The following is a 21,817-nucleotide window of genomic DNA, read 5'->3' as shown; positions in this document are numbered from 1 at the left end:
GACCTATGATGGAAATTACAGGCCTCTCATCTTTTTAAGTGGGAGAACTTGCACAATTGGTGGCTGACTAAATACTTTTTTTGCCCCACTGTAAGGGGTTATCTCTCTCTCTCTCTCTCTCTCTGTCTCTCTCTCTCTCTCTCTCTCTCTCTCTCTCTCTGTCTCTCTCTCTCTCTCTCTCTCTCTCTCTCTCTCTCTCTCTATCTCTCTCTCTCTAGAGACCAGCCATATAAAGGGTTATTGACCTCCTCTCTCTCTCTCTCTAGAGACCAGCCATATAAAGGGTTATTGACCTCTCTCTCTCTCTCTCTCTCTCTCTAGAGACCAGCCATATAAAGGGTTATTGACCTCTCTCTCTCTCTCTCTCTCTCTCTCTAGAGACCAGCCATATAAAGGGTTATTGACCTCCTCTCTCTCTCTCTCTCTCTCTCTCTCTCTCTAGAGACCAGCCATATAAAGGGTTATTGACCTCCTCTCTCTCTCTCTCTCTCTCTCTCTAGAGACCAGCCATATAAAGGGTTATTGACCTCCCTCTCTCTCTCTCTCTCTCTCTCTCTCTAGAGACCAGCCATATAAAGGGTTATTGACCTCCTCTCTCTCTCTCTCTCTCTAGAGACCAGCCATATAAAGGGTTATTGACCTCCTCTCTCTCTCTCCCTAGAGACCAGCCATATAAAGGGTTATTGACCTCCTCTCTCTCTCTCTCTCTCCCTAGAGACCAGCCATATAAAGGGTTATTGACCTCCTCTCTCTCTCTCTCTCCCTAGAGACCAGCCATATAAAGGGTTATTGACCTCCTCTCTCTCTCTCTCTCTCTCCCTAGAGACCAGCCATATAAAGGGTTGACCTCCTTGACCTCTCTCTCTCTCTCTCTCTCTCTCTCTCTAGAGACCAGCCATATAAAGGGTTATTGACCTCCTCTGTCGCTCTCTCTCTCCTAGAGACCAGCCTCCTCTCTCTCTCTCTCTCTCCCTAGAGACCAGCCATATAAAGGGTTATTGACCTCCTCTCTCGCTCTCCCTAGAGACCAGCCCTCTCTCTCTCTCTCCTAGAGACCAGCCATATAAAGGGTTATTGATCTCCTCTCTCTCTCTCCCTAGAGACCAGCCATATAAAGGGTTATTGACCTCCTCTCTCGCTCTCCCTAGAGACCAGCCATATAAAGGGTTATTGACCTCCTCTCTCTCTCTCTCTCCCTAGAGACCAGCCATATAAAGGGATATTGATCTCCTCTCTCTCTCTCTCTCTCTCTCTCTCTAGAGACCAGCCATATAAAGGGTTATTGACCTCCTCTCCTCTCTCTCTCTCTCTCTCTCTCTCTCTCTAGAGACCAGCCATATAAAGGGTTATTGACCTCCTCTCTCTCTCTCCCTAGAGACCAGCCATATAAAGGGTTATTGATCTCCTCTCTCTCTCTCTCTCTCTCTCTCTCTCCCTAGAGACCAGCCATATAAAGGGTTATTGACCTCCTCTCTCTCTCTCTCTCTCTCTCCCTAGAGACCAGCCATATGGGGATGATTATGGGCGTCAGGTGCTATGAGGTTTTTAAACGAGATAGAAACAAAAAGAATCCGACCAATCACTGTTGATCCAATACTCCTCAATCAGTATTCCTCAATGTCTGATCATGTGATCAGACATCACACTTGTTGACTGATCACGTTGATTGATGACTGCCATAAAATCATTGACCTGTAGCCTTGGTGCAATTGTGTTTGAGGGTAGAGACAACAGCACAAAGACAACATATTGGAGAGAAACAGGTAGGGGTGTGTGTGTGTGTGTGTGTGTGTGTGTGTGTGTGTGTGTGTGTGTGTGTGTGTGTGTGTGTGTGTGTGTGTGTAACATGCTCTGGTCATTCACTGTGTTATTGATGCTTGACAGTTGATTTGTAGAATTGGACAGTTAAAATATATTTCTTTCTGTTTCACACTTCAAGTTATTGTGACATGTTTCCTCCCCAGTCTCTCTTTTTCATCCATTCTCTTTTCTAAATTGTATCCCTCGATCTCTCCTCCTTTTTCTCTCTCCTTCCGTCTCTCCTTCACTTGTCTTTAAACAGAAAGAGCAGTTTCTTTTTGCAAATTAAAGAAAAGATTTGTAGCGGTAGTAAAATAGTTCATTATTACTAGTAAGAGTTCATTTTGAGGAAGTTCCTTGGGCCACAGTCCCGTAGAGTCATCCCATTAAGTCTCATTACACCACAGAGTCTCAGAGTATATCCTCAAAACGCCAGCAATACGTCCATACGTCCAACAGCTCAATACAATATCCATACAGCATTAAGACTTGTTGTATGGCGCCGGGAGACTTGCAGAAGGGACGAACGTTCTCGGTAGCCATGGAAACTGTCTTTACGGCGTAGCTGAATCGCGCCTGAGTTCCTCTTGCCCCCCCCCACACACACACACACAACGGGGGGAGAGAAACAGTCTGTGTATGTATAACATCACAAGTGACATCCTCGGTAAGATATGTGGGGTGTTTTTAGGTCTATGACATCAAACATGCGACATCACTCATGTCCCCTCATGGCTTTGCGTTTGTTAGGAAGGTACCGGCTGTTAGGTAAACCAATGGAAAACAACTATCTACAACCTTCTACAGTTGTGTAGTGACAGAGTCTTCGATGCCGCCAGAGTCCTCTATGACATCACAAGGCCCCACCCACCCCTCTCCCAAAACCCGGCCCCCTCCTCCTCCTCCTCCCTCGAAGATGCTCTCGCTGGAGTCCAGGAGGTGGGAGCTCGAGTCGGCCATATTGGAAGCACAGTGTAGGGATTGGCAGGGACAGGGAGGTGGGAGGGGCAAGGTTAGCAGAGAGTCCCTCCCATTGGCTCGTCCAGAGGAAGCAGGAGGGGCTCCGACCTGGTTAGTGTGTCCGACCTGGTTCAGGTGCATCTCGTTGTGGGTCACATGACCCACCGAACCAAGGTCATATGACCCGCGACCTCTCAGGGGGCGGAGCAAGCCGTCAGAGATGGTGTAGGAAGGAGAAGATTGGCCGAGGGAGAGGGGAAGGGGCGGGGCTTTGCGTGAGAACAGTAAGCCGAGGCGCTTAAAGGAGTCTGTTGTCTTATTGGACGTCGCCGACGACAACTGCTGGAGACGACTTCGAGTGCGTGCGAAGGATAAGGAGACGGAGGTGGAGGAAGAAGGGAATGAAGGGAAGATAAAAGAAGAGGACGGAATGGCTTCTCTCCTCACCCCGTTGCTCTTTGGTTTACCCTCTTCCTCATCTTCTTCTTCCTCCCATCCCTCCTTCTCTTCCTCCTCCCCCCATCCTTCCTGCTCCTCTTCCTCCCTCGTCACGGATACCACTTCCATTCCTGAAATACTCCGGACCAGAGCGGAGACGCCATATTTAGGCTTCTTCTTCATGCTTCCTGTCGGGGTCAGAAATGTCACGCCCTTTGACCTCTTGGCTCCACTCCCTTCCTGCGACGCTAGGGAGGGGTCAAGGTCAGGGCCAGGCCCTCCTTCATCGCTGGTTCCTCCCTCATTTCTAAGTGTGGTTTCACTGCTGGAAGAGAGGCATCTGGGGGGGCGGCGGTTACCAAGGAGATCTAACACCTCATAACGAAAACTGGAGATGTCCTGCTTTAACTCCTGCAGTGGAGGAGGAGAGGAGGAGAGGAGGGAGGAGGAGAGGAGGGAGGAGGAGAGGAGGGAGGAGGAGGGAGGAGGAGAGGAGGGAGGAGGGAGGAGAGGAGGGAGGAGGAGAGGAGGGAGGAGGAGAGGAGGAGGGAGGAGGGAGGAGGAGAGGAGGGAGGAGGAGAGGAGGGAGGAGAGGAGGAGAGGAGGGAGGAGGAGAGGAGGAGAGGAGGAGAGGAGGGAGGAGGAAAGGAGGAGAGGAGGGGAGGAGGGAGGAGGAGAGGAGGGAGAGAGAAGAGAGAGAGAGTTATCTGAAGTTTGTGGATAAGAGAGAAGAAGAGAGGGACATGTTAGGGACAGATGGAGAGACAGGCTAGGGAGAGAGGAGAGGAGAGGAGAGATGGAGAGTGACAGGTTAGGGAGAGAGGAGAGGAGAGATGGAGAGACAGGTTAGGGATCGAGGAGAGGAGAGGAAAGATGGAGAGTGACAGGTTAGGGAGAGACGAGAGGAGAGATGGAGATTGACAGGTTAGGGAGAGAGGAGAGGAGAGGAGAGATGGAGAGTGACAGGTTAGGGAGAGAGGAGAGGAGAGGAGAGATGGAGAGTGACAGGTTAGGGAGAGAGGAGAGGAGAGAAGGAGAGGGACAGGTTAGGGAGAGATGAGAGGAGAGATGAGAGGGACAGGTTAGGGAGAGATGAGAGGAGAGGAGAGGGACAGGTTAGGGAGAGATGAGAGGAGAGGAGAGGGACAGGTTAGGGAGAGAGGAGAGGAGAGGAGAGAAGGAGAGGGACAGGTTAGGGAGAGAGGAGAGGAGAGAGAGGAGAGGGACAGGTTAGGGATCGAGGAGAGGAGAGGGACAGGTTAGGGATCGAGGAGAGGAGAGGAGAGGGACAGGTTAGGGATCGAGGAGAGGAGAGAGAGGGACAGGTTAGGGAGAGATGAGAGGAGAGGAGAGGGACAGGTTAGGGAGAGAGGAGAGAGGAGAGGAGAGAAGGAGAGGGACAGGTTAGGGAGAGAGGAGAGGAGAGAAGGAGAGGGACAGGTTAGGGAGAGATGAGAGGAGAGGAGAGGGACAGGTTAGGGAGAGAGGAGAGGAGAGGGACAGGTTAGGGAGAGGTGAGAGGAGAGGAGAGGGACAGGTTAGTGATAGAGGAGAGGAGAGGGACAGGTTAGGGAGAGAGGAGAGGAGAGAAGGAGAGGGACAGGTTAGGGAGAGATGAGAGGAGAGGGACAGGTTAGGGGGAGGTGAGAGGAGAGAAGGAGAGGGACAGGTTAGTGATAGAGGAGAGGAGAGGGACAGGTTAGGGAGAGAGGAGAGGAGAGAAAGAGAGGGACAGGTTAGTGATAGAGGAGAGGAGAGGGACAGGTTAGGGAGAGAGGAGAGGAGAGAAAGAGAGGGACAGGTTAGTGATAGAGGAGAGGAGAGGGACAGGTTAGGGATCGAGGAGAGGAGAGGAGAGGGACAGGTTAGGGAGAGATGAGAGGAGAGAAAGAGAGGGACAGGTTAGTGATAGAGGAGAGGAGAGGGACAGGTTAGGGAGAGAGGAGAGGAGAGAAAGAGAGGGACAGGTTAGTGATAGAGGAGAGGAGAGGGACAGGTTAGGGAGAGAGGAGAGGAGAGAGAGGGACAGGTTAGGGAGAGATGAGAGGAGAGGGACAGGTTAGGGAGAGATGAGAGGAGAGGGACAGGTTAGGGAGAGGTGACAGGAGAGATGGAGAGGGACAGGTTAGGGAGAGAGGAGAGGAGAGGGACAGGTTAGGGAGAGATGAGAGGAGAGGAGAGGGACAGGTTAGGGAGAGATGAGAGGAGAGGGACAGGTTAGGGAGAGGTGAGAGGAGAGGGACAGGTTAGGGAGAGGTGAGAGGAGAGGGACAGGTTAGGGAGATGAGAGAAGGAGAGGGACAGGTTAGGGAGAGGTGAGAGAAGGAGAGGGACAGGTTAGGGAGAGGTGAGAGACGGAGAGGGACAGGTTAGGGAGAGGTGAGAGAAGGAGAGGGACAGGTTAGTGAGGAGAAGGAGAGGGACAGGTTAGGGAGAGGAGAGAAGGAGAGGGACAGGTTAGGGAGAGATGAGAGGAGAGAAGGAGAGGGACAGGTTAGGGAGAGGTGAGAGAAGGAGAGGGACAGGTTAGGGAGAGAAGAGAGGAGAGAAGGAGAGGGACAGGTTAGGGAGAGAGGAGAGGAGAGGAGAGGGACAGGTTAGGGAGAGAGGAGAGGAGAGGGACAGGTTAGGGAGAGATGAGAGGAAAGGAGAGGGACAGGTTAGGAGAGATGAGAGGAGAGGGACAGGTTAGGGAGAGATGAGAGGAGAGGGACAGGTTAGGGAGAGGTGAGAGGAGAGGGACAGGTTAGGGAGATGAGAGAAGGAGAGGGACAGGTTAGGGAGAGGTGAGAGAAGGAGAGGGACAGGTTAGGGAGAGGTGAGAGAAGGAGAGGGACAGGTTAGGGAGAGGTGAGAGAAGGAGAGGGACAGGTTAGGGAGAGGTGAGAGAAGGAGAGGGACAGGTTAGGGAGAGAGGAGAGGAGAGAAGGAGAGGGACAGGTTAGGGAGAGGTGAGAGGAGAGAAGGAGAGGGACAGGTTAGGGAGAGGTGAGAGAAGGAGAGGGACAGGTTAGGGAGAGAGAGGAGAGAAGGAGAGGGACAGGTTAGGAGAGAGAGAGAGAGGAGAGGGACAGGTTAGGAGAGAGGGAGAAGGAGAGGGACAGGTTAGAGGAGAGAGGAGAGAAGGAGAGGGACAGGTTAGGATAGAGAGAGGAGAGGGACAGGTTAGGGAGAGGGAGAGGGAGGGACAGGTTAGGGAGAGGTGAGAGAAGGAGAGGGACAGGTTAGGGAGAGAGGAGAGGAGAGAAGGAGAGGGACAGGTTAGGGAGAGAGGTGAGAGAAGGAGAGGGACAGGTTAGGGAGAGAAGAGAGGAGAGAAGGAGAGGGACAGGTTAGGGAGAGAGGAGAGAAGGAGAGGGACAGGTTAGGGAGAGATGAGAGGAGAGGGACAGAGGACAGGTTACTGAAGGAGAGGGACAGGTTAGGGAGAGATGAGAGGAGGAAGGAGAGGGACAGGTTAGGGAGAGATGAGAGGAGAGGAGAGGGAGGTTAGGGAGAGAAGAGAGGAGAGAAGGAGAGGGACAGGTTAGGAGAGGGACAGGTTAGGAGAGATGAGAGAAGGAGAGGGACAGGTTAGGGAGAGAGAGAGGAGAGGGAGAGGGACAGGTTAGAGAGGAGAGGAGAAGGAGAGGGACAGGTTAGGGAGAGAGAGAGGGACAGTTATGAGGAGAGGTGAGAGGAGAGAAGGAGAGGGACAGGTTAGGGAGAGAGAGAGATGAGAGGAGAGGACAGGTTAGGGACAGTTAAGGAGAGGTGAGAGAAGGAGAGGGACAGGTTAGGAGAGACAGGTTAGGGAGAGAGGAGAGAAGAGGGACAGGAGAGAAGGAGAGGGACAGGTTAGGGAGATGAGATGAGAGAAGGAGAGGGACAGGTTAGGAGAGAGAAGAGAGAGAGGGAGAGGAGAGAGATGAGAGGAGAGGGACAGGTTAGGGAGAGAGGAGAGGAGAGGGACAGGTTAGGAGAGAGAGGAGAGAGAAGGAGAGGGACAATTAAGGGAGAGAGGAGAGAAGGAGAGGGACAGGTTAGGAGTGGACAGAGAAGGAGAGGGACAGGTTAGGGAGAGATGAGAGGAGAGAAGGAGAGGGACAGGTTAGTGAGAGAGGAGAGAAGGAGAGGGAAAGGTTAGGGAGAGATGAGAGGAGAGGGACAGGTTAGGGAGAGAGAGGAGAGAAGGAGAGGGACAGGTTAGGGAGAGAGAGAGAGGAGAGAAGGAGAGGGACAGGTTAGGGAGAGATGAGAGGAGAGGGACAGGTTAGGGAGAGAAGAGAGGAGAGAAGGAGAGGGACAGGTTAGGGAGAGATGAGAGGAGAGAAGGAGAGGGACAGGTTAGGGAGAGAGAGGAGAGGAGAGGGACAGGTTAGGGAGGAGAGGAGAGTAAAGAGAGGGACAGTTAGGAGAGAGGAGAGGAGAGGAAGAGGGACAGGTTAGGGAGAGACAGAGAGGAGAGGGACAGGTTAGGGATGAGGAGAGGAGAGGGACAGGTTAGGGAAGGAGAGGGACAGGTTAGGGAGAGAGAGAGGAGAGGGACAGGTTAGGGAGAGAGGAGAGGGAGGGAGGAGGAGAGGGACAGGTTAGGGAGAGAGGAGAGAGAGAGGAGAGGGACAGGTTAGGGAGAGAGAGAGGGACAGGTTAGGGAGAGGTGAGAGGAGAGAAGGAGAGGGACAGGTTAGGGAGAGGAGAGAGAGGAGAGAGGACAGGTTAGGAGAGGAGAGCTGAGAGGGACAGGTTAGGGAGAGATGAGGAGAGGGACAGGTTAGGAGAGAGAGGAGAGAAGGAGAGGGACAGGTTAGGAGAGATGAGAGAGAGAAGGAGAGGGACAGGTTAGGAGAGAGAGAGAGGAGAGGGACAGGTTAGGAGAGTGAGAGGAGAGAAGGAGAGGGAGAGTTAGGGAGAGAGAGGAGAGGGACAGGTTAGGGAGAGAGGAGAGGAGAGAAGGAGAGGGACAGTTAGGGAGAGATGAGAGGAGAGGGACAGGTTAGGAGAGAAGAGAGGAGAGAAGGAGAGGGACAGGTTAGGGAGGTGAGAGGAGAGTGAGAGGAGGTTAGGGAGAGGAGAGAGGAGAGGACAGGTTAGGGGATGAGAGGAGAGAGGAGAGGACAGGTTAGGAGAGGTGAGAGAAGGAGAGGGACAGGTTAGGGAGAGATGAGAGAGAGAAGGAGGGACAGGTTAGGGATAGAGGTGAGAGAAGGAGAGGGACAGGTTAGGGAGAGAGAGGAGAGAAGGAGAGGGACAGGTTAGGGAGAGAGAGAGAAGGAGAGGGACAGGTTTAGGAGAGGGACAGGAGGAGAGACAGAGAGAGAGAAGGAGAGGGACAGGTTAGGGAGAGATGAGAGGAGAGAAGGAGAGGGACAGGTTAGGGAGAGAGAGAGAGGAGAGGGACAGGTTAGGGAGAGAGGAGAGGAGAGAGGAGAGGGACAGGTTAGGGAGAGGTGAGAGAAGGAGAGGGACAGGTTAGGAGAGGGAGAGAGAGGAGAGGGACAGGTTAGGGAGAGAGAGGTTAGGGAGAGATGAGAGAGAGAAGGAGAGGGACAGGTTAGAGAGAGAGAGAGAGGGACAGGTTAGGGGAGAGAGAGAGAGAGAGAAGGAGAGGGACAGGTTAGGGAGAGTGAGAGGAGAGAGGAGAGGGACAGGTTAGGGAGAGGAGAGAGAGGAGAGGGACAGGTTAGGGAGGGAGATGAAGAGAGAGAAGGAGAGGGACAGGTTAGGGAGAGAGAGAGAGGAGAGGGACAGGTTAGGAGAGAGAGGAGAGGGACAGGAGGAGAGATGAGAGAGAGAGAGGACAGGTTAGTGATAGAGGAGAGAAGGGAAGAGGGACAGGTTAGGGAGAGATGAGAGGGAGAAGGAGAGGGACAGGTTAGGGAGAGATGAGAGGAGAGGGACAGGTTAGGAGAGGTGAGAGGAGAGAAGGAGAGGGACAGGTTAGGAGAGAGAGAGAGGAGAGGGACAGGTTAGAGAGAAGGAGAGGAGAGAGAGAGGGACAGGTTAGGAGAGAGAGGAGAGGAGAGGGACAGGTTAGGGAGAGAGGGAGAGAGAGAGAAAGAGAGGGACAGGTTAGTGAGAGGAGAGGAGAGGGACAGGTTAGGGAGTGAGAGGAGAGGAGAGGGACAGGTTAGGGGAGAGATGAGAGGAGAGAAGGAGAGGGACAGGTTAGTGATAGAGGAGAGGAGAGGGACAGGTTAGGGAGAGGTGAGAGGAGAAAGGAGAGAGAGAGGGAGAGAGGAGAGGGACAGGTTAGGGAGAGATGAGAGAGGAGAGGGACAGGTTAGGGAGAGATGAGAGGAGAGGGACAGGTTAGGAGAGAGGAAGGAGAGGGGTTGGGAGAGGTGAGGAGAGATGGAGAGGGACAGGTTAGGAGAGAGAGAGGAGAGGGACAGGTTAGGGAGAGATGAGAGGAGAGGAGAGGGACAGGTTAGGGAGGGAGAGATGAGAGGAGAGGGACAGGTTAGGGAGAGATGAGAGAGAGGGACAGGTTAGGGAGAGGAGAGGAGGAGAGGGACAGGTTAGGGAGAGAAGTGAGAGAAGGAGAGGGACAGGTTAGGGAGAGTGAGAGAGAAGGAGAGGGACAGGTTAGGGAGAGAGGAGAGGAGAGAAGGAGAGGGACAGGTTAGGGAGAGGTGAGAGGAGAGAAGGAGAGGGACAAGTTAGGGAGAGATGAGAGAAGGAGAGGGACAGGTTAGGGAGAGAAGAGAGGAGAGAAGGAGAGGGACAGGTTAGGGAGAGAGGAGAGGAGAGGGACAGGTTAGGGAGAGAGGAGAGGAGAGGGACAGGTTAGGGAGAGGTGAGAGGAAAGAAGGAGAGGGACAGGTTAGTGATAGAGGAGAGGAGAGGAGAGGGACAGGTTAGGGAGAGATGAGAGGAGAGAAGGAGAGGGACAGGTTAGGGAGAGGTGAGAGAAGGAGAGGGACAGGTTAGGGAGAGATGAGAGGAGAGAAGGAGAGGGACAGGTTAGGGAGAGATGAGAGAAGAGGGACAGGTTAGGGAGAGATGAGAGGAGAGAAGGAGAGGGACAGGTTAGTGATAGAGGAGAGGAGAGGGACAGGTTAGGGAGAGAGGAGAGGAGAGAAGGAGAGGGACAGGTTAGGAGAGAGGAGAGGAGAGGGACAGGTTAGGGATGAGAGGAGAGGAGAGGAGAGGGACAGGTTAGGGAGAGATGAGAGGAGAGAAAGAGAGGGACAGGTTAGGGAGAGTGAGAGAGAGGAGAGGGACAGGTTAGGGAGAGAAGAGAGGGAGAAAGAGAGGGACAGGTTAGGGAGAGAGAGGAGAGGGACAGGTTAGGGAGAGAGGAGAGGAGAGGAGAGGGACAGGTTAGGGAGAGAGGAGAGGAGAGGGACAGGTTAGGGAGAGATGAGAGGAGAGGGACAGGTTAGGGAGAGAGGAGAGGAGAGGGACAGGTTAGGGAGAGATGAGAGGAGAGGGACAGGTTAGGGAGAGAGGAGAGAAGAGAGGGACAGGTTAGGGAGAGAGAGAGGAGGAGGGACAGGTTAGGGAGAGGAGAGAAGAAGGAGAGGGACAGGTTAGGAGAGATGAGAGAGAGAAGAGGGACAGGTTAGGGAGAGATGAGAGAAGGAGAGGGACAGGTTAGGGAGAGATGAGAGAAGGAGAGGGACAGGTTAGGAGAGAGAGGAGAGAAGGAGAGGGACAGGTTAGGGAGAGAGGAGAGGAGAGAAGAGAGGGACAGGTTAGGGAGAGATGAGAGAGGAGAGAAGAGAGAGGGACAGGTTAGGAGAGATGAGAGAAGGAGAGGGACAGGTTAGGAGAGAAGGAGAGGAGAGAAGGTTAGGGACAGGTTAGAGGAGAGGGGGAGAGAAGGAGAGGGACAGGTTAGGGAGAGAGGAGAGGAGAGGGACAGGTTAGGGAGAGAGGAGAGGAGAGAAGGAGAGGGACAGGTTAGGGGAGGAGAGGAGAGGAGAGGGACAGGTTAGGAGAGAGGAGAGAGAGAGGAGAGGGACAGGTTAGAGAGATGAGAGGAGAGGAGAGGGACAGGTTAGGGAGAGAGAGGAGAGGAGAGGGACAGGTTAGGGAGAGGAGAGAGAGGAGAGGGACAGGTTAGAGAGAGAGAGAGAGAGAGAGGACAGGTTAGGGAGAGAGAGAGGAGAGGAGAGGGACAGGTTAGGGAGAGGGAGAGGAGAGAAAGAGAGAGGACAGGTTAGTGATAGAGAGAGAGGAGAGGGACAGGTTAGGGAGAGAGGAGAGGAGAGAAGGAGAGACAGGTTAGGAGAGAGAGAGAGTGAGAGAGGGACAGGTTAGAGGAGAGGAGAGGGACAGGTTAGGGAGAGATGAGAGGAGAGAAAGAGAGGGACAGGTTAGTGATAGAGGAGAGGAGAGGGACAGGTTAGGGAGAGAGGAGAGGAGAGAAGGAGAGGGACAGGTTAGGAGATAGAGGAGAGGAGAGGGACAGGTTAGGAGAGAGAGAGAGAGAGAGAGGGACAGGTTAGGGAGAGATGAGAGAGAGAGGGACAGGTTAGGAGAGAGGAGAGGAGAGGGACAGGTTAGGAAGAGAGAGGAGAAGAGAGAGGGGACAAGTTAGGAGAGAGAGAGAGAGGAGAGGGACAGGTTAGGGAGGATGAGAGAGAAGGAGAGGGACAGGTTAGGGAGAGATGAGAGGAGAGAAAGAGAGGGACAGGTTAGGAGAGAGAGAGGAGAGGGACAGGTTAGGGAGAGATGAGAGAGAGAGGAGAGGGACAGGTTAGGGAGAGAGGAGAGAAGGAGAGGGACAGGTTAGGGAGAGTGAGAGAAGGAGAGGGACAGTTAGTTAGGAGAGAGAGAGAGAGGAGAGGGACAGGTTAGGAGAGAGGGAGAGGAGAGAAGGAGAGGGACAGGTTAGTGATAGAGAGATGAGTGAGAGAAGGAGAGGGACAGTTAGGGAGAGATGAGTTAGGAGAGAAGAGAGGAGAACAGAGAGGAGAGACAGGTTAGAGAGGAGATGAGAGGAGAGGGACAGGTTAGGGAGAGAGAGAGAGGAGAGGGACAGGTTAGGGAGAGGTGAGAGGAGAGAAGGAGAGGGACAGGTTAGGGATAGAGGAGAGAGAGGAGAGGGACAGGTTAGGGAGAGATGAGAGGAGAGAAGGAGAGGGACAGGTTAGGGAGAGGTGAGAGAAGGAGAGGGACAGGTTAGGGAGAGATGAGAGGAGAGAAGGAGAGGGACAGGTTAGGGAGAGATGAGAGAAGAGGGACAGGTTAGGGAGAGAGATGAGAGGAGAGAAGGAGAGGGACAGGTTAGAGAGAGAGAGAGAGGAGAGGGACAGGTTAGGGAGAGAGGAGAGGAGAGAAAGAGAGGGACAGGTTAGTGAGAGAGAGAGAGAAAGAGAGGGACAGGTTAGGGAGAGGGATGGAGAGAGGAGAGAGAGAGAGGGACAGGTTAGGTTAGGGAGAGAGAGAGGAGAGAAAGAGAGGGACAGTTAGTGATAGAGGAGAGGAGAGGGACAGGTTAGGGGAGAGGAGAGGAGAGACAAATAGAGAGGGACAGGTTAGTGATAGAGGAGAGAGAAGGAGAGGGACAGGTTAGGGAGAGGAGAGAGGAGAGGAGAGGGACAGGTTAGGGAGAGAGTTAGAGAAGGAGAGGGACAGGTTAGGAGAGATGAGAGAGAAGGAGAGGGACAGGTTAGGAGAGAGGAGAGGAGAGGGACAGGTTAGGGAGAGATGAGAGAGAGAGAGGGGTTAGGATTAGGTGAGAGAGGAGAGGAGAGGGACAGGTTAGGGGAGATGAGAGAGGAGAGGGAGAGGGACAGGTTAGGGAGAGATGAGGAGAGAAGGAGAGGGACAGGTTAGGGAGAGGTGAGAGAGGAGAGGGACAGGTTAGGGAGAGGAGAGAAGGAGAGGGACAGGTTAGGAGAGATGAGAGAGAAGGAGAGGGACAGGTTAGGAGAGAGAGGAGGGAGAGAGGGACAGGTTAGGGACAGAGAGGAGAGGAGTTAGAAGGAGAGGGAGGAGAGGGTTAGGGAGAGGTGAGAGGAGAGAGAGGAGAGGGACAGGTTAGAGAGAGATGAGAGAAGAGAGGGACAGGTTAGGGAGAGAGGAGAGGAGAGAGAAGGAGAGGGACAGGTTAGGGAGAGAGGACAGGAGAGGAGAGGGACAGGTTAGGGAGAGAGAGAGATGAGAGAGGACAGGTTAGAGAGATGAGAGGACAAAGAGAGAAGGGAGAGGGACAGGTTAGGAGAGATGAGAGGAGAGGAGAGGGACAGGTTAGGGAGAGATGAGAGGAGAGAAGGAGAGGGACAGGTTAGGGAGAGGAGAGGAGAGGAGAGGGAGAGGGACAGGTTAGGGAGAGGTGAGAGGAGAGAAGAGGAGAGGGACAGGTTAGTGATAGAGGAGAGGAGAGGGACAGGTTAGGGAGAGAGGAGAGGAGAGAAGGAGAGGGACAGGTTAGGGAGAGATGAGGAGAGGAGAGGGACAGGTTAGGGAGAGAGGAGAGAGGGACAGAGAGGAGAGGGACAGGTTAGGAGAGGTGAGAGGAGAGGGACAGGTTAGGAGAGATGAGAGGAGAGGGACAGGTTAGGAGAGAGAGAGAGAGGAGAGGGACAGGTTAGGAGAGATGAGAGGAGAGGGACAGGTTAGGGGAGAGATGAGAGAGAGAATGAGAGGGACAGGTTAGGGAGAGATGATAGAAGATAGAGATAGAGAGGAGAAGGAGAGGGACAGGTTAGGAGAGAGAGGGACAGGAGGAGAGAAGAGAGGGACAGGTTAGGGAGAGAGGAGAGGGAGGAGAGAAGGAGAGGGAGAAAGGTTAGGAGAGGAGGAGAGAGAGAAGGAGAGGGACAGGTTAGTGATAGAGGAGAAGAGAGAGAGATGAGACAGAGTTAGATAGGGAGAGGAGAGGAGAGGGACAGGTTAGGGATAGAGGAGAGAGGAGAGGGACAGGTTAGGGAGAGATGAGAGGAGAGAAGAGAGGGACAGGTTAGGGAGAGAGGAGAGGAGAGGGACAGGTTAGGAGAGGTGAGAGAAGGAGAGGGAAAGAGAGAGAAGGACAGGTTAGGGAGAGAGGAGAGGAGAGAGAGGGACAGGTTAGGGGAGAGAGGAGAGAGAAGAGGGACAGGTTAGGAGATGAGAGGAGAGACAGGTTAGGGAGAGAGGAGAGAGAGAAGAGGGACAGGTAGGGAGAGAGAGAGAGAGAAGGGAGAGGGACAGGTTAGGGAGAGATGAGAGGAGAGACAGAGGGAGAGAGGGGACAGGTTAGTGATAGAGGAGAGGAGAGGGACAGGTTAGGGAGAGGAGGAGAGGGACAGGTTAGGGAGAGATGAGAGGAGAGAAAGAGAGGGACAGGTTAGTGATAGAGGAGAGGAGAGGGACAGGTTAGGGAGAGAGGAGAGGAGAGAAAGAGAGGGACAGGTTAGTGATAGAGGAGAGGAGAGGGACAGGTTAGGGAGAGAGGAGAGGAGAGGAGAGGGACAGGTTAGGGAGAGATGAGAGGAGAGGGACAGGTTAGGGAGAGATGAGAGGAGAGGGACAGGTTGGGAGAGGTGACAGGAGAGATGGAGAGGGACAGGTTAGGGAGAGAGGAGAGGAGAGGGACAGGTTAGGGAGAGATGAGAGGAGAGGAGAGGGACAGGTTAGGGAGAGATGAGAGGAGAGGGACAGGTTAGGGAGAGGTGAGAGGAGAGGGACAGGTTAGGGAGAGAGAAGGGACAGAGGAGAGGGACAGGTTAGGGAGAGAGAGAGAAGAGAGGGACAGGTTAGGGAGAGATGAGAGAGAGGAGAGGGACAGGTTAGGGAGAGGTTGAGAGAGAAGGAGAGGGACAGGTTAGGAGAGAGAGAGGAGAGAAGGAGAGGGACAGGTTAGAGAGGAGAGAGAGGAGAGGGACAGGTTAGGAGAGAAGAGAGGAGAAGGAGAGGGACAGGTTAGGGAGAGAGGAGAGAAGAGAGGGACAGGTTAGGGAGAGAGGAGAGGAGAGGGACAGGTAAGGAGAGAGAGAGAGGAGAGAAGGAGAGGGACAGGTTAGGGAGAGGGGTGAGGAGGAGAGAAGGAGAGGACAGGTTAGGAGAGAGAGAGGAGAGAAGGAGAGGGACAGGTTAGGAGAGAAGAGAGAGAAGGAGAGGGACAGGTTATGGGAGGAGAGAGAGAGAGGAGAGGGACAGGTTAGGGAGAGAGGAGAGGAGAGGGACAGGTTAGAGAGAAGAGAGGGAGAGAAAGGAGAGGGACAGGTTAGGATGAGAGGAGAGAAGAGGGACAGGTTAGGGAGAGGAGAGAGAGAGAGAGGGACAGGTTAGGGATAGAGGAGAGAGAGGGACAGGTTAGGGAGAGAGGGAGAGGAGAGAAGGAGAGGGACAGGTTAGGAGAGAGATGAGAGAGAGAGGAGGGACAGGTTAGAGGAGAGAAGAGAGGAGAGAAGGAGAGGGACAGGTTAGTGAGAGAGGAGAGAGAAGAGAGGGACAGGTTAGGGAGAGATGAGAGGAGAGAAGGAGAGGGACAGGTTAGGGACAGGAGGGGAGAGGAGAGAGAGACAGGGAGAGGGACAGGTTAGGGAGAGACAGAGAGGAGAGAAAGAGAGGGACAGGTTAGGGAGAGAGAGAGGAGAGGAGAGGGACAGGTTAGGGAGAGAGGAGAGGGACAGGTTAGGGAGAGATGAGGAGAGGGAGAGAAAGAGAGGGACAGGTTAGTGATAGAGGAGAGGAGAGGGACAGGTTAGGGAGAGAGGAGAGGAGAGAAAGAGAGGGACAGGTTAGTGATAGAGGAGAGAGAGGGACAGGTTAGGGGAGAGATGAGAGGAGAGGAGAGGGACAGGTTAGGGAGAGATGAGAGAGAGGGACAGGTTAGGAGAGAAGGAGAGGGACAGGTTAGGGAGAGAAGACAGGAGAGATGGAGAGGGACAGGTTAGGGAGAGAGAGAGAGAGAGAGGGACAGGTTAGGAGAGATGAGAGGAGAGGAGAGGGACAGGTTAGAGAGAGATGAGAGGAGAGGGACAGGTTAGGGAGAGGATGAGAGGAGAGGGACAGGTTAGGAGAGATGAGAGAGAGAGGGACAGGTTAGGGAGAGAGGAGAGAAGGAGGGACAGGTTAGAGAGGAGAGAAGGAGAGGGACAGGTTAGAGAGAAGAGAGGAGAGGGACAGGTTAGAGGAGAGAGAGAGGAGAGGAGAGAAGGAGAGGGACAGGTTAGGGGAGAGGTGAGAGAAGGAGAGGGACAGGTTAGGGAGAGAAGAGAGGAGAGAAGGAGAGGGACAGGTTAGGGAGAGAGAGAGAGAGGACAGTTAAGAGAGAGGGAGAGGAGAGGACAGGTTAGGAGAGAGTGAGAGGAAAGAAGGAGAGGACAGGTTAGGGATAGAGGAGAGGAGAGAGAGGGACAGGTTAGGAGAGAGAGAGGAGAGAAGGAGAGGGACAGGTTAGGGAGAGAAGAGAGGAGAGAAGGAGAGGGACAGGTTAGGGAGAGAAGAGAGGAGAGAAGGAGAGGGACAGGTTAGGGAGAGATGAGAGGAGAGGGACAGGTTAGGGAGAGAAGAGAGGAGAGAAGGAGAGGGACAGGTTAGGGAGAGAGGAGAGGAGAGGGACAGGTTAGGGAGAGAAGAGAGAGAGAAGAGAGGGACAGGTTAGAGAGGGACAGGTTAGGGAGAGAAGAGAGAGAAGGAGAGGGACAGGTTAGGGAGAGAGGGAGAGGGAGAGAGAAAGAGAGGGACAGGTTAGGGAGAGAGAGAGGAGAGGAGAGGGACAGGTTAGAGAGAGGAGGGAGAGTGATAGAGAGAGGAGAGGGACAGGTTAGGGAGAGAGGAGAGGAGAGGAGAGGGACAGGTTAGGGAGAGGGAGAGGAGAGAAGGAGGAAGGAGGGAGAGAGAGAGAGGAGAGGGACAGGTTAGGGAGAGAGGAGAGAGAAGGGACAGTTAGGAGAGAAGGAGAGAAGGACAGGTTAGGAGTGATGAGAGGAGAGGGGACAGGTTAGGGAGATGAGAGAGGAGAGGGACAGGTTAGGGAGAGAGAGATGAGAGAAGGAGAGGGACAGGTTAGGGAGAGAGATGAGAGTTGACAGGTTAGGGAGAGGAGAGAAGAGGGACAGGTTAGAGGAGAGGAGAGGGAGAGGGACAGGTTAGGAGAGAGAGAAGGAGAGGGACAGGTTAGGGAGAGATGAGAGGAGAGGGACAGGTTAGGGAGAGAAGAGAGGAGAGGGACAGGTTAGGGAGAGAAGAGAGGAGAGAAGGAGAGGGACAGGTTAGGGAGAGATGAGAGAGAAGGAGAGGGACAGGTTAGGGAGAGAAGAGAGGAGAGAAGGAGAGGGACAGGTTAGGGAGAGAGGAGAGGAGAGGGACAGGTTAGGGGAGAGAGGCGAGAAGGAGAGGGACAGGTTAGGGAGAGAAGAGAGGAGAGAAGGAGAGGGACAGGTTAGTGAGAGAGGAGAGAGAGAGGAGAGGGACAGGTTAGGGAGAGATGAGAGGGAGAAGAGAGGGAGTTAGGAGAGAGAGAGTGAGAGGAGAGGGACAGGTTAGGAGAGATGAGAGGAGAGAAAGAGAGGGAGGTTAGAGAGGAGAGAGAGGAGAGGGACAGGTTAGGGAGAGAAAAGAGAGGAGTGATAGAAGGAGAGGGACAGGTTAGGAGAGAGTTAAGAGAGAGGAGAGACAGGTTAGAAGGAGAGGGACAGGTTAGGAGAGATGAGAGGAAGAGGAGAGAGATGAAGGAGAGGGACAGGTTAGAGATGGGAGAGGAGAGATCGAGAGAAGAGAGGGACAGGTTAGGAGAGAGAAAGGAGAGGGACAGGTTAGGAGAGAGAGAGGAGAAGGAGGGACAGGTTAGGAGAGGAGAGAAGGAGAGGGACAGGTTGAGAGAGGAGGAGAGGGACAGGTTAGGGAGAAGAGAGGAGAGAAGGAGAGGGACAGGTTAGGGAGAGAGAGAGAGGGACAGGTTAGGAGAGGTGAGAGGAGAGGGACAGGTTAGTGAGGAGAGGAGAGGGACAGGTTAGGGAGAGAGGAGAGAGGAGAGGAGAGGGACAGGAGGAGAGAAGAGAGGGGACAGGTTGAGAGGAGAGGGACAGGTTAGGGAGAGAGAGGGACAGAGGGAGAGAGAAGAGGAGAGGGACAGGTTAGGATAGAGGGAGAGAGAGAGAGGACAGGAGGGAGAGAGAAGGAGAGGGACAGGTTAGAGAGGTGAGAGGAGAGAAGGAGAGGGACAGGTTAGGAGAGAGAGAAGAGAGAGGGACAGGTTAGGGGAGAGATGAGAGGAGAGAAGGAGAGGGACAGGTTAGGGAGAGATGAGAGAAGGAGAGGGACAGGTTAGGGAGAGATGAGAGAGAGAAGAGAGGGACAGGTTAGGAGGGAGGGAAGAAGGGAGAGGGACAGGAGAAAGAGAGGAAAGGGACAGGTTAGGGAGAGATGAGAGGAGAGATGAGAGGGACAGGTTAGGGAGGGAGGGAAGAGAGAGGAGAGGACAGGGAGGGAGAGGAGAGGAGAGAGAGGGGGACAGGTTAGGAGAGATGAGAGGAGAGGACAGGTTAGAGGGAGAGGTTAGGAGAGGGACAGGTTAGGGAGAGAGAGAGGAGAGAAGGAGAGGGACAGGTTAGGAGAGAAGAGAGGAGAGGGACAGGTTAGGGAGAGAAGAGAGGAGAGAAGGAGAGGGACAGGTTAGGGAGAGGTGAGAGAGAGGGACAGGTTAGGGAGAGGAGAGGAGAGAAGGAGAGGGACAGGTTAGGGAGAGAGGAGAGAAGGAGAGGGACAGGTTAGGGAGAGATGAGAGGAGAGAAGAGAGGGACAGGTTAGGAGAGAGGAAGAGAGGGACAGGTTAGGAGAAGGAGAGGGACAGGACAGGTTAGGAGGAGGAGAGGAGAGGGACAGGTTAGGAGAGAAGAGAGGAGAGAAGAGAGGACAGGTTAGGAGAGAGAGAGGAGAGGGACAGTTAGGGAGAAGGAGAGGGGACAGGTTAGGAGAGAGAGAGAGAAGGAGAGGGACAGGTTAGGAGAGAGAGAGAGAGGGACAGGTTAGGGAGAGATGAGAGGGACAGGGAGTTAGGAGAGATAGAGGGGAGAGAAGGAGAGGACAGGTTAGGGAGGAGGGAGAGAAGAGAGAGGGACAGGTTAGGGAGAAGAGGAGAGAGGGACAGGTTAGGGAGAGAAGAGAGAGAGAAGGAGAGGGACAGGTTAGGGGAGGAGAGGGACAGGAGAGGAGAGAAGGAGGGACAGTTAGGGAGAGATGAGAGGGAGAGAAAGAGAGGGACAGGTTAGGAGAGATGAGAGAAGAGAGGAGAGGGACAGGTTAGGGAGAGAAGAGAGGAGAGAAGAGAGGGACAGGTTAGGAGAGAGGAGAGGAGAGAAGGGAGAGGGACAGGTTAGAGGAGAGGAGAGGAGAGGGACAGGTTTAGGGAGTGAAGAGAGGAGAGAGATGAAGGAGAGAAGGAGAGGGACAGGTTAGGGAGAGAATGAGAGAAGGAGAGGGACAGGTTAGGAGAGAGAAGAGAGTAGAGAAGGAGAGGGACAGGTTAGGGAGAGAAGAGAGAGAGAAGGAGAGGGACAGGTTAGGAGAGAGGAGAAGAGAGAGAGAAGGAGAGGGACAGGTTAGGGAGAGGAGAGGGAGAAGAGAGGGACAGTTAGGGGAGAGAGAGAGGAGAGGGACAGGTTAGGGAGAGGTGAGAGAGAGAAGGAGAGGAGAGAGAGGAGAGGGACAGGTTAGGGAGAGAAGAGAGGAGAGAAGGAGAGGGACAGGTTAGGGAGAGGTGAGAGAAGGAGAGGGACAGGTTAGAGAGAGGAGAGAAGGAGAGGGACAGGTTAGGGAGAGAAGGAGAGAGAGGAGAGGGACAGGTTAGAGAGGAGAGAAGGAGAGGGACAGGTTAGGGAGAGAAGAGAGGAGAGAAGGAGAGGGACAGGTTAGGGAGAGAGAGAGAAGGAGAGGACAGGTTAGGAGAGTTAGGGAGAGGAGAGGAGAGGGAAGGAGAGGAGGGACAGGTTAGGGAGAGATGAGAGGAGAGAAGGAGAGAAGGTTAGGAGAGAAGAGAGGAGAGGGACAGGTTAGGGAGAGAAGAGAGGAGAGAAGGAGAGGGACAGGTTAGGAGAGGGAGAGGAGAGAAGGAGAGACAGAGAGGGAGAGAGAAGAGAGGGACAGGTTAGGAGAGAAGAGAGGAGAGAAGGAGAGGGACAGGTTAGGGAGAGATGAGAGGAGAGGGACAGGTTAGGAGAGAAGAGAGGAGAGAAGGAGAGGGACAGGTTAGGGAGAGAGGAGAGGAGAGGGACAGGTTAGGGAGAGAAGAGAGGAGAGAAGGAGAGGGACAGGTTAGGGAGGAGAGGAGAGAAGGAGAGGGACAGGTTAGGGAGAGAAGAGAGGAGAGAAGGAGAGGGACAGGTTAGGGAGAGAAGAGAGGAGAGAAGGAGAGGGACAGGTTAGGGAGAGAGGGAGAGAGGAGAGAAGGAGAGGGACAGGTTAGGGAGAGGGAGAGAGAGGAGAGAAGGAGAGGGACAGGTTAGGGAGAGAAGAGAGGAGAGAAGGAGAGGGACAGGTTAGGGAGAGATGAGAGGAGAGGGACAGGTTAGGGAGAGAAGAGAGGAGAGAAGGAGAGGGACAGGTTAGGGAGAGAAGAGAGGAGAGAAGGAGAGGGACAGGTTAGGGAGAGAAGAGAGGAGAGAAGGAGAGGGACAGGTTAGGGAGAGAGAGAGGAGAGAAGGAGAGGGACAGGTTAGGGAGAGAAGAGAGGAGAGAAGGAGAGGGACAGGTTAGGGAGAGATGAGAGGAGAGGGACAGGTTAGGAGAGAAGAGAGGAGAGAAGGAGAGGGACAGGTTAGGAGAGAGAGGGAGGTTAGGGAGAGGGACAGGTTAGGGAGAGAAGAGAGGAGAGAAGGAGAGGGACAGGTTAGGGAGAGAGGAGAGGAGAGGGACAGGTTAGGGAGAGAGAGAGAGGAGAAGGAGAGGGAGAGAAGGAGGAGAGGGAGAGGATGAGAGGAGAGGGACAGGTTAGGGAGAGATGAGAGAGAGAGGGACAGGTTAGGGGAGAGAGAGAGGAGAGAAGGAGAGGGACAGGTTAGGGAGAGATGAGAGAAGGAGAGGGACAGGTTAGGGAGGAGAGAGGAGAGAGGAGAGGGACAGGTTAGGAGAGAGAGAGAGAGGAGAGGGACAGGTTAGGGGGGAGAGAGGAGAGGAGAGGGACAGGTTAGGGAGAGGAGAGGAGAGAAGGAGAGGGACAGGTTAGTGATAGAGGAGAGAGAGAGGGACAGGTTAGTGAGAGAGAGAGAGAGAGGAGAGGGACAGGTTAGGGAGAGAGAGAGAGAGAGAGGGACAGGTTAGAGATAGAGGAGAGAAGGAGAGGGACAGGTTAGGGAGAGAGGAGAGGAGAGGGACAGGTTAGGAGAGAGAGGAGAGGGAGAGAGAGAGAGGAGAGGGACAGGTTAGGATTGAGGGGAGAGGAGAGGAGAGGGACAGGTTAGTGATAGAGGAGAGGAGAGGGACAGGTTAGGGAGAGAGGAGAGGAGAGGGACAGGTTAGGGATTGAGGAGAGGAGAGGAGAGGGACAGGTTAGTGATAGAGGAGAGGAGAGGGACAGGTTAGTGATAGAGGAGAGGAGAGGGACAGGTTAGGGAGAGATGAGAAAAGGGGGAAGAAGAACTGCTAAAAGCCATGCATGAGGAACGTTAGAATCTGTAGGAAAGACACTGGACGTTTGGAGAATGAATAGAAAACACACACACCTTAAAGTTCTCCTCGGTCAATCCCTCGTCCGTCTTGGCGC

General features: G+C 53.9%; 1 protein-coding gene across 1 annotated transcript in view; it reads right to left on the bottom strand.

Annotated features, from left to right (window-relative positions):
• Positions 1–2,517: 2,517 nt before the first annotated feature.
• Positions 2,518–21,817, bottom strand: part of LOC135574244 (short transient receptor potential channel 5-like) — a 109,002-nt gene continuing 89,702 nt past the window's right edge. The window contains exons 15-16 of the mRNA XM_065025210.1: positions 21,777–21,817; positions 2,518–3,609 (exon numbers count right to left, since the gene is read on the bottom strand). The exon at positions 21,777–21,817 is cut by the window's right edge and continues 49 nt beyond it. Coding sequence (XP_064881282.1) covers positions 2,602–3,609; positions 21,777–21,817 — 1,049 coding nt within the window. The 3' untranslated portion in view covers positions 2,518–2,601. The remainder of the gene's footprint in view (positions 3,610–21,776) is intronic.

This window comes from Oncorhynchus nerka, linkage group LG12 (assembly GCF_034236695.1).
Source record: "Oncorhynchus nerka isolate Pitt River linkage group LG12, Oner_Uvic_2.0, whole genome shotgun sequence".
In the NCBI taxonomy this organism is placed as follows: domain Eukaryota; kingdom Metazoa; phylum Chordata; class Actinopteri; order Salmoniformes; family Salmonidae; genus Oncorhynchus; species Oncorhynchus nerka.
This window is presented reverse-complemented; position numbering and strand designations above follow the sequence as displayed.